The following is a 12,361-nucleotide window of genomic DNA, read 5'->3' as shown; positions in this document are numbered from 1 at the left end:
CTAGCCAAACTGGCTTTTGTGCTATTACTCACGCATAACATTTCATCTCCTATCTCCATGCCTTTGTACAGGCTGTTCCTCATACTTGGAATGCCCTCCTCACCTCTGCTGTCTGGAATCTCTAGTTTTTTTTCCAAAGTTCTACTGAAATGTCAGCTCAAATGGTCTGCCAGAACTCCTGATAGTGCCCTCAAATTGCAAGTTGTAAGCAGTAGATATTTGATAAGTGGTTGTTGAATGAATGAGTGAATTTTTTAATTGGATTCACCTCAATGTTCTTTCATAGTGATTCTGTTTACCTAAAACTTTTTAGGAACATTAATTGAATAAATGTAGAGTACATATTTTTATGTCTGTTGTGCATTAACATTAATTTTATACACACATCTAAAAACTATTTGAAAATAGTGTCAATATTTTTTTAAATGATACTCATTTTTTAAAAGTTTAACTTTAATCCAGTTAAAAAGTCAAATGCTTAAGAATATTGTACAAAATAATTTTTATTATACTATCTTCTGACTCCGGAAAGGTAGGGTAAGAGTGTTGGTGTGATAATATTACAAACCAGTCAAAGGGAGTCACTTTGGGAATGGGCAGTGTAGTTGGGTTTTTTTTTTCCCCTGTAGCTGTCAGTAGTTTCTGATTAGCTCAGCCTCGCCCATGTTTTGACCTATACTAGCTTGCTTTACAAGCTGTTCCCAGGATGGCTAAATTAGAAAGTCACGAGTGGAAGCCTCCCAGTTATTTCCATTCACTGAGGTGGAAATGTGGATAAGAGCTGACTTTTATAATTGATAATTAACATGGGGTTTTGATTATAATTTTACTTCACAATTTTCTCCAAAAATGCCATTCTATTTTTTCACTATATTTTTAAACAAAAATTACCAGTAACTAACAACACTTTTTAATCATATATTTCTACACAATATTTATACTATAACTTGATCATTAGATAGAAGTTTCTGACTTGCAGAGTTTGAAATTATCTGGAGAGTTTTTTTCAAAGTAGGCATTTTTAGGGTATCTTACTTGTAATGAAGTAGGAAGGTTTAAAGGATTAGCATGTACATGTTTATGCTAATAGCCATATCTGGTGATATTATTCAAGATCCTGCAGCTAAAACATTTAAATAATTTTGAAATTTAGTTGTTTGGGATTTTCCCCCTTCAGATTGGTTTCATACATTTTAATTTCATTTGGAAAGTAGCATTTTTTAAACTTTATTTTGTTATACTAATAATTTTATCATAATTACTATGTCTCTATATGTCTGCAAACCAAGTAATTCTGTGTTTTATGAATTACTTAATGATTTATGTTGGGATAGTATAACTATACATTGTACTGCTGAAAATGAGTTTTTAAATAAGAACTAGAGATTTTTACTTTTAACCAAGGTTCATATTAAATATATTTTAACTATAATCCTTTCCTTTACTTTAGCTATGAAATATGTTAACATTAATTTTTAATATATAAAAACTGACATGTCCAGCAATAAGTAAGATTTGACAGTGAGAATTTATTAGAATATTCAGTATTGGTAGCACATTAAAATGACATTTCAAAGTAGCCAAAAGGAAAAAAAATCAATCGTGCTTTATTTATATTATTGTCCCTTCAGAAGCTAAATGTTTTCCTCAAAATCTAGCAATTTGTTGGACATTAGTGGCTTAATGGAAATTGAGTATAGTATGTCATTTCATTATTCCATGGTTTACTTATTCTGATTTGGCTCATAGAAATCAATATTTTCACAAGTACTATTATGTACCATAGGGTTTTCCCTGTAATGATATTATTAAATTTCGTTGTATAAACTAGTCATTTTCTATAGGTTAGAGACAAAGGTGAAGGGGAACACTGTCAATCAGTGCTTTTTAGCACCAATTGATGAGAGGTTTTTTGCTTTTATTGGACTTCAGTTTATTAAAGAAGTTGACACAATTTTTAACCAGTGTGGCTGGGGCATATGGATTTTTGTTTTTCTTTTTTAGCTTAATTTGACAACAAAGAAGTTCTTAGACCTAAAGGAAATAGAATTTTTTGGCTTTCAAATTGAACAGATTAACTATGGAAAAGTAAGTACACTTATGCTAAGTAACAGGCATATTTTATCTCAAGCCCTTTAGACTTTAAAATGTGTAATAAAAAGCATATTAAGTGGGAGAAGTAATTTTATTCAGTTCATTGTGAAGAACAGAACACAACCTTCATTTTAATCATTGTTTTTCAAAATCAAACCAGGAAGAATAGCTAGTCCATAGAAAAAGTGACTGGTCGCCTTACTATACTGTATCTTATAATTTTATATGCTTAGAATACAGAATTATATAATTTATAAAAGATATTTGTGGACATTGTAATCTTTTAAATATGAGAGGGCATCTCAGAAGTTATATAGTCCAGTATCTTAATTTCATGTAAAAGGAAACTAAAACATAAAGAGTTTGTGACTTGAATTGGTGGTCACAGCTAAGCTATTTTCAGAGCCAGGAAGATTTGCTCTTCCATAAGCCAATACTATTTTTACACAACCATGTATTTTTCTTCAGATTATTTTAATTCAAAGTTTAGAATTAAAATTTTGCAAATTATTTTAATGTAAAATTCTAGAATGTGGTATCAGAGGAATAGTTTGTGAAAATTTAGAAAGGAAAATGGTGATGCTTGAGAATCATCAGGGTTTATTTCCTTTGTAAAGTTTAGACTGGTAGACCCACTTTCTTTTTTTTCTATTTTAGACTTTTATTTTCCAATTTGCATGTAAAAGCAAATTTTGACATCAATTTTTGTTAAAAAAAAAACTTTGTGTTCCAACTTCTCTTTCTCCCTCCCCTCCCATCCCCACCCCAAGAACTCAAACAATTCAACATAAATTATACATGAGTAATCATGGCAAACAATTCTACCTTATCTAGGTTGTGAGTGGAAACAGAAAAACAAAACTTCAGATTAAGGAATTGTCAAAAAAAAGAATGTGTTTCAATCTGTTTTCAGATACCATCAGTTCTTTCTCTGTCGATGTACTGAAATTTTCTTAGGTTCTTCGGAGTTATATTGGATCATTGCCTTGCTGAAAATAACCATGTGCTTCCCAGCAGATCATCTTACACTAATGCTGTTATTTTGTATACAGTAAATTTCTCTCTGCTTCAGTTCATGTGTGTGTTTCCAGTTTTTTCTGATAGCATCCTGTTCATCACAATTTCTATATAGTACCTTGAACTTGACAGAGAATTTTGTTCACAATAGCCCAGCAGAATAGGTACCATACATTTTGACATTGTAGTCAATCAATGTAACTATTTCCCTCCATCCCATTCCATTCCAATGATATTTATTCCATTGTCTACCTTATTTTGCCCTAATCCTCCTCATGTGTTTTGCAACTGACTGCCCCCTCCCCCGCTCTACCCTCCCTTCATTTACACTTCTCTCCTCATCCTCTTCCCTTCCTACTTTCCTGAAGGGTTAAGTAGATTACTCTTCCCTATTGGATGTGTGTGTTGTTATTCCCTCCTTGAGCCCACTCTGATGCCGTTATGGCCTTTGAGCTAATTCTGTTTTCTAAAATTTTCTTCCTCCTCAGCTCTCCCTATTAAATCAAGCAATTCAATATATGTCATACATGTGGTGTTATGCTGAACATCTTCACCTTCCTCTAAAGTGTTTTGCTTTTTACAGCTCCCTCCCCCAAACTTCCCTTCCCTCCTTTCCTTCTTCTCCCCACCCCACCCCCATCTCCTTCTCCTCCCACTTTTGCTCAGGGCAAAAATATATTACTATACCTGCATGGGTATGTATGTTATTCCCTCTTTGAGCCAATTCTGATGATAGTGAAGTTCACTCACTCCCCCTCTTCCCCTCCCCTCCATAGGCTTTTTTCTTGTTTCCTTTCTATGAGCTACTTCTCACCATTCCACCTCTCTCCTCCCCGCTTCCCCAGTCTATTCCTCCTACCCCATCCCCTTATTTTAAAGATGTCATCATGGGTTAGCTAGATGACACAGTGGACAAAGCACCAGCCCTGGGCCCAGGAGGCCCAGAGTCCAAATCTGGCCCCAGACACCAGACAACCCACCTTGCTTGCTCCACAAAGAACAAGGATATACAAAAAATAAATGCTTTACAAATACCATCCCTTCAAGTTCATTTCAGACCTGTGTCCTCTGTATTCCTTGCTGAAAAAGTTCTTATGAGTCTTATTTTCTCATGTATGACTGTAAACAGTTTAATCTTTTAATGTCCCTTGTGATTTCTTTTTCCTATTTACCTTTTTATGATTTTCCAGGGTCTTGTATTTGAAAGTCAAATTTTCTATTTCAGGTCTTTTCATCACAAATGCCTAAAAGTTCTCTTTTTCATTAAAATTCCATTTTTTCCTCTGAAAAATTATGATCAGTTTTGCTGGGTACGTGATTTTTGGCTGTAGTCCCAGTTCATTTGCCCTTTGTAATATCATATTCCATGCCCTCCAGTCCTTTAATGTAGAAGCTTCTAGATCTTGCTTTATCCTTGTTGGAGCTCCACAGTATTTTAATTCCTTTTTTCTATCTGCTTGCAGTATTTTCTCCTTGACCTGGGAGTTCTGGAATTTGACTATAAAATTCCTGGAGGTTTTCCTTTTGGGATCTCTTTCAGGAGGTGATCAGTAGATTCTTTCAATTTCTGTTTTAGCTTCTGCTTCTAGAATATCAGGGCAATTTTTCCCTCACAGTCTCTTGGAGGATGGTGTCTAAGCCCTTGCTTTGGTTATGGTTTTCACAGGTAGTCCAGTGATTTTCAAATGATCCCTCCTGGCTGTTTTTTCCAGGGAGATTTTTCACATTGCCCTCTATTTTTTCATTCAATTGGATTTGCTTTACTGTGTCTTGGTTTCTCATAAGGTCACTAGCTTCCATTTGTTCAATCCTAATTCTTGGACAATTATTTTCATCAGACAGTTTTTTAATCTCCTTTTCCATTTGGTTTTTCAAGCTGTTGACTTTTTTCTCATGACTCTGCTGCATTGCTCTGATTTCTCTTTCCATTCTTTCCTCCCTCTCTCTATATCTTCCTTCTATCTCTCCTATTTCCTCTTCAAAGTCCCTTTTGAGAGCTTCCATGGCCTGAGACCAGTTTATATTTTTCTTGGAAGCTATGGATATGCAGGGGCCCTGTGGTTGATTTCCTCATCTGAGGCTGCACCTTGATCTTCCTTGTCACTGAGAAAGCTTTCTATAGTTTTGAACTTTCTTTGTTTGCTCATCTTTTAATTTATTTTAAACTCTCCACTGGCGAGGGGGCGGGGGGGGGGGGGTGGCACTGCTACTTCTCAGCTCCACTCCTATTCCCAACTTCAGAGGGTCCCAGGTGTTGTGGTTTGAGGGAGGGCCAGTTTTGCTCTCCCCTGGCCTGTTCTCTGGTCCAGAGATAACCTCAATCCTACTTACTAAACAACCAGCCAGCAAAGCTTTCTGTGGCATGGTTCTTAGCTTCAATGAGTCTGCGCACCTCCCCAACCTGAGCCTCCCGCCACTCAGGATTTCTTCCTGGTTTCCTGCTGGGGTGGGATAGCCGAATTCTTCCCCTGTCCTGCTGGTACCCCTTCAGTCTCTGCCTGCCGCCCTGTCCAGCCGATCCGCCCTCTTACTGGACCACGTGCTCAGTTCCAGAAGCACTGTAGCTGATTCAGAGGCTCCTGGGTAAATTATGTCAGCTTGATCGCGGGGTTAGACTTTACTCATGGTCCAGCACGGCCCCCTGAAATCTATCTATAGCTGGAGAATAACCTCAGCCCGTATTTTTGTGTGTTTTTCTGCTCCACGGGGTTTCTTTTATTGCTGTTTTGGGGGTGATTGTATCAGGAGCTCTGTGCATTTAATGTCTTTCCTCTGCCATCTTGGCTCTGCCATTAGACCCGCTTTCAATGCAGCATACGTGAATTTCATCAAGCCATTGAAAAAGTCTCATGATATCCTTGTGGGCAGGATGGAGATATAGACTAGGCAGTAGCGTACAGTTAGGTGGATTCCAAACAGTGGATTCCTACAGTGGGAAATTGACTACATTGACTTTGTAAACAGAGAACCTTGGTTCAGATGTCAGTTCTACTATTTACCACCTTGTGACTTCAGACAAGTCACTAACTTCCTAAACTTTGGTTTCCTTAGCTATGAAAAGAGGAGGTTAGAATAGATGGTCATTGAGTTCCTTTCAGGTTTTAAATATGTCAAACTAGGAAACAAATTCAAAGAGACCAACTTGGTAGTGATTATGTAAGTGTCAGAGATAGGATTTGAACCAAGTTCTTCCTGACTTTAAATCCATTGTTCTTAACTCTGCTAAACTGCTTTTCACCAAGCCCTGCTCCAGTTCCTCATTGTGACAGAAGGTGATCCTGGGTTCTAAGAGGCACAAGTCCTTTCATGTTGGAGAGTCTCAGAAACATACTGTCTGCCCTCTGAAGACCAGCTGACTGTGTTGATGAAACCCATGCAGCAAAAAATTTAAAGTGACTCTGAGTCCTGTGAGGTGCCTTCACTTTACTAGTGACTGTAGCAGAGGGTGTAAAGAATCACACCTTCTGTAGAGCATAGATAAATATTAACTTAATTGTTGGCATTGTCGACGGGAGAGAATTTTCCAGTGATGGAATAGAAGTAATAATGCCAGAGGAACTAAATCATATCAGTCTCTGCATTCTTGTCATAAATGAACCAGAATACTCTCATGATTGACATTTGCTAGAAGAGCACTATGAAAATAATTGCAGCTTGCAGTACAATGTTTATTGCAGAGAATAAGGACGTAGAGATTTCAATTTCACTCTCAAGAGTAAATAAGCATATACTTATGTTTGTTACATATATATGATTCAAATTAATATGTAAACTTAATATTGAGGGTATACACACATTGTATGTATTTAAATACTTTAACTTCAACACAAAAGTGGACACTGGGAGGTGAGTGAAAAATAATGCTGTAAATATTGTTCAGGATTGATTCATAGGTCATATTAAAGAAGAGACAATACCAGATCCTTTAGGAAAAAAAAAAAAACTTGGATCATCTTGTACTCTCCAAAACTGACCAAGATATTATTAGTCACTGTTAACTTATTTGCTTCCTTTCCCTGCACTATAGAGTTTTAATTTTTTTTTTTTTGGTGGGGCAATGGGGGTTAAGTGACTTGCCCAAGGTCACACAGCTAGTAAGTGTCAAGTGTCTGAGGCTGGATTTGAACTCAGGTACTCCTGAATCCAGGGCCGGTGCTTTATCCACTGCGCCGCCACCTAGCCGCCCCACTATAGAGTTTTAATGAGAATAATATACATACAAATTGAAGGCATGCTCAGTGAATATATAAGAAAGGAACAGATAGCATTTAATGAGCAATATTGACAGCAAACCATAACTTTACAGTTTTACAATTGAATAACTGGTGTAGAGAATGAGATCCTACTGTGCTTATTGTACAACTGTTGAAAAATATTTTATTTCAGTAAAGAAAAAAAGCCATCTTATAATAGTAGCTAGCATTTATATAGCTCTTTAATGTTTGCAAAGTGTTCTACGTTGCAAAGCTCATTTGATCCTCATAACAACCCTGTGAGGTAGGTCCTATATTATCCTGATTTTATAGATGAGGAAACTGAGACTGAGAGAGGTTAAATTACTTGCCTGGGGTCATATAACTTTTAACTGTCTATGGTCAAATTAGAACTCAGGTCTTCATGATTTCAAGCCTAGTACTCTATTCACTGTACCAATCTCCTCCAACAAATTATCTTTCATGCTTTTGCTTTAAAAAAAAAATTCATATAAGGGGCAGCTAGGTGGTGCAGTGGATAAAGCACTGGCCCTGGATTCAGGAGGACCTGAGTTCAAATCCAGCCTCAGACACTTGCCACTTACTAGCTGTGTGACCCTGAGCAAGTCACTTAACCCTCACTGCCCCGCAAAAAAAAAAATTCATATAAAATTTCTTTTAAAATGTAAATATGGGGGCAGCTAGGTGGTACAGTGGATAAAGCACCGGCCCTGGAGTCAGGAGGACCTGAGTTCAAATCCAGCCTCACACACTTAACACTTACTAGCTGTGTGACCCTGGGCAAGTCACTTAACCCCATTTGCCTCATAAAAAAAGAAAGAAAGATAAAATGTAAATATGCCTATACACTTATTAACCTTTCTAATTAATATTGATCGATGCATAAGACAGGGACATAAATGCTTGCCCAAAGTATTTAGCATCTTTATTGATGACATCCTATGCAAATAGAGCAAGAATTCCCTAAATAATTGGGTCCTGCAAACATTCTTGTTTGCAGATGTCAGTTATTAATCCACAAGCATTTATTAAATATGTTCTAGGCACTATGCTAAGCACTGGGTCACAAAGAAAAACAACCAGTTCCTGCCCTCGAGAAGGTCACATTCTAATAGTGGAGACATGTTAATAGGTTGGCACTTATATAAACAGTATCTGGTTTGTAATCTCAGAGGTGAAGGGGGACAGGTCCTGGGAAAGGTCTCTTGCAGAAGATAGGATTTGAGCTGTATATTGAAGGGAGATAGGGAAAAGGCAAGACAAGGGTCCAGAGGGAGAGCACGGCAAGCATGGGGCACAGCCAGTGCAAAGGTACAAAGTCAGGAGTTGAAGCATGATGTATGTTATGGACCTGGGGTACCTCAGAAGTTTTCTGGGGGAACTACTCAGGGAACCTTCTTGAGAAGCTAAACCAAAGCACAGCCTGAGATAACCCTTCATTCCACCACCCCCCCACCGTCCCACAGGGAGATAAGACTAGGAGTAGCTGCTGCCTGAATGGTGCCAGGTGATGGAGATGGCTCAAGAGATCAGAGCAGCCTCTCACCCAACTTTTCCCAGCTACCACCAGTGGGGGACGGTCCTCCCTCAGGTGATCACCCCCAGTAAGGGAACTTTCCACAGTCAGATGATCACTTCTACCTTCGGTCCTCTATAAAAGTATTTGCCTTTCTCCTGCTCAAAGAGATAGGTATCTCAGAGGACCAAGTCTCTGTGCCATGCCTTCTCCCCATGAGAAGTCCAAGGACTTCTTTCTTGGTTTCCTTTCTCTTTCACCCAAATAAAATACTATTTTATTCTAATTGGATTTGTTGCAAGAGGGTGTAATTCTTTTTTTTTTAATTAATAAAGTATTTTTTTCCGTTACATGTAAAGATAGTTCTCAACTTTTGTTTATACAAGCTTTACAATTTCAGATTTTTCTCCCTCCCCCCTCCCTAGACAGCAGGTAATCTGATATAGGTTTTATATATATATATATATATATATATATATATATATATACATAATAACATTAATCCTATTTCTGCATTAGTCATGGTATAAGAGAAAAAATCAGAGCAATGATGAAAAACCTCAAAATAGAAAAAAAACAACATCAAAAACAAAAGAAATAGTATGGTTCATTCAGCATCTATACTCCGCAGTTCTTTTTTTTTTTTTTTTTGGATTTGGAGATCCTCTTCTATCACGAGTTCCCTGGAACTCTTCTGTGCCATTGCATTGGTGAGAAGAATATAGTCCATCACAGTAGATCAACACTCAGTGTTGATGATACTGTGTACAATGTTCTTCTGGTTCTGCTCATCTCACTCATCATCAGCTCCTGAAAGAGAGGGTGTAATTCTTTAAAGAGGAATTCCTAAGAAACCCCAACCCACAACCCCACTCCCAGCAATTTTCCCTGTAACAGTATGCAAAGAATAGTAAGCAGACAATGTATTTCTCTTAAAGTGTATAGAGGAGAGTCAAGTGTAAGAAAATTAGAAAAGAAAGGAGTAAGTTTATGAAAAGCTTTAAATGGCCCAGAATTTCATTGTTAATACTGAAAATAATAGGGAGTCAGTGGAGTTTATTGTGCTGATTGGATCAAGTACTAGAAATTTGCAGAGCCTCATGTATGAGATCTATAATTTTTCAAATCAGGGCAGCTAGGTGGTACAGTGGATAAAGCACCAGCCCTGGATTCAGAAGGACCTGAGTTCAAATGCGGCCTCAGAGACTCAACACTAGCTGTGTGACCCTTGTGTGACCAGGCAAGTCACTTAACCCTCATTGCCCCACGAAAAAGAAAAACTTAGAGGTCACATAAAATTTTTCAAATAAGTTCCATTGAACTCTCCACACAGAAGAAAATAAAATGGTTAAAGAATGCTTTTGTGCAATCAATGCAAGTAATAATAAACTATTTGCTATGCCAGGCACTGTACTTACTAGTGTTAAGAGCAAGGAGCAAGTGATTGGACAGCTCATGTGCTCCATTCTTAGGAGAACTTGAAGAAGGCCCCCTCCTCTCCCTGCCCCCCCCATGGCAAATTTACAGGGGACATAAAGTGTTATGTAAGATAAGATGATAGACAATATATGTTCTGCATCGTTTGAGAAAGTACCAACACTGATATCATGGAGCCATTGAAGTATAATGAAAAAGTTTTGCTGGGTAAATAAATCATAATGAAATCCATGTAAATAAGCAAAAATCAGTTTTCTTTAGAAGAGAAAAAAAAACATGAAGTATTCAGCAAGTTTTATGGATTGTATGTTTTAAAAGTTTGTTGGAGAGGAAGTAAGACATAATAATGGAAAGACAGACTTGGAGACAGTAGAGCTGGTCTGCTCGCACACTTCAGGTACTTGATTCCTGTGAGATGATCATGCACAGCTCATTGAACTTGTGGCTCAGCTTCCTGGTCTGTAAAATGTGAATGGTTATTTGCATTGTATGTTTCTCAGGGTTATTGTGAAGAAAGTACTTTGTAAACTTGAAAGCATAATTTGAAATAAGTTATCCATAAGTTCAAGAAGAATTTAAAAGAAATAAATTATTCCATTACTAAAAACTCTACAAATGTAACATGTTGCCTACAGGGTTAATCCTTATTCTCACATTTAAGTTCCTTCACAACCTGACCAAAAACTAACTTTCACATGATTTTTCAGTTTAGACTATTTTGCTGTCCCCAAATGTCTTGTATATTTCTATTTCTTTTCTTTTATACTTAAGGTGCTCTCCTAAATGTTGCTCATCCTTCCATGCTAATTTTATTCATAATAATTAAGTTTTTATACCACTTTAAAGTTTATAAACCATCTTCCTCATAACAGCCCTGTGAAGTAAATGGTATAATAATTACTATTATAGCATAAATTAAGAAATTAAGATTTAGGTATGTTCAGGGTTAAATGAATAAATAGAAGAATTTGTATTCCAATTTAGCCAGGTCATCTGATGTAGCAGGCTTCATGTTATTTCTCTAAATCTTACTTCTTAGTGGGGACTTTCCTGACAGTCCTTGCCATACTTACTCATTCAACACTTGCCATACTTACTCATTCAACACTTGATTTAACCTTATATTGCTTTGCATTGACTTTTAAAAAAATTTTTCATGTGCTTGTCTAAATTACAAACTCCATGAAAATAAGGCTATCTTGTGCATTTTTGTATCTCCCCTTTGTTTGATATAGTAGTATTAAAATCTGATTCCATTGATGATTGGTTTATTATACATATTTTGTTCCCGTTACCAGATTATAAACTTCTTGAAGCCACAGTTGTATTGTCTTCTCCCTCTCTCCTTTCATTTCTTCCTCTCTTCCTTCTTTCCTTCATTCCTCCTCTGTTCCTCCCTTTCTCTTTCTTTTCTCTATAACTTGTATAACACTTTATATATAGTAGGAGGGCAGCTAGGTGGCATAGTGGATAAAGCACCAGCCCTGGATTCAGGAGGACCTGAGTTCAAATCTGGCCTCAGACACTTGACACTCACTAGCTGTGTGACCCTGGGCAAGTCACTTAACCCTCATTGCCCTGCCAAAAAAAAAAAAGAAAAAGAAAAAAAAGAGATTGAAACAGAAAAAAAATATATAGTAGGAAATTAATAACTTGAGTTGAAGGTATGAAAAGAAACTACCTTGCAGTTTCTCCAAATAAATAATTCTCGATTCTGTCCCTATCAACAGAAACATACTGGCCTGAATTCTTATTAATTTCCTAAATAAGAACAGCACATCCCTTTGTCTCATTACACATACTAAATTCTGATATGGGTATTAACATGTATTAAGAGTGTTTTCATTGTTTTTCAGAGGCGTGGAGCAATTTCTTATGACAGTTCTGATCAAACTGCATTGTACATTCGTATGCTAGGTAAGTATCGTTTTCCTTCTTAATGATCTAAGGTGTGATTTGAAGTTGTGTTTAAGAAAAATATAAAAATATAGTAGTTGGCACAGCAGATAAAGTACTGGACTTGAAGTCAGGAAGACCTGAATTCAAATCCTGCCTCTACCACTTATCAGCTGTATAACCTTGA

General features: G+C 36.9%; 1 protein-coding gene across 4 annotated transcripts in view; it reads left to right on the top strand.

The window, feature by feature from the left end:
• PDE7A (phosphodiesterase 7A) overlaps positions 1-12,361 on the top strand; it is a 164,465-nt gene that overhangs the window by 75,504 nt on the left and 76,600 nt on the right. For all 4 annotated transcript variants that reach the window (XM_043984752.1, XM_043984582.1, XM_043984841.1 and 1 more), the window contains exon 2: positions 12,135-12,195. In XM_043984752.1, the coding sequence (XP_043840687.1) occupies positions 12,135-12,195 (61 nt within the window). The remainder of the gene's footprint in view (positions 1-12,134; positions 12,196-12,361) is intronic.

The sequence above is a fragment of the Dromiciops gliroides genome, chromosome 1, assembly GCF_019393635.1.
Source record: "Dromiciops gliroides isolate mDroGli1 chromosome 1, mDroGli1.pri, whole genome shotgun sequence".
Taxonomy (NCBI): Eukaryota; Metazoa; Chordata; class Mammalia; order Microbiotheria; family Microbiotheriidae; genus Dromiciops; species Dromiciops gliroides.
This window is presented reverse-complemented; position numbering and strand designations above follow the sequence as displayed.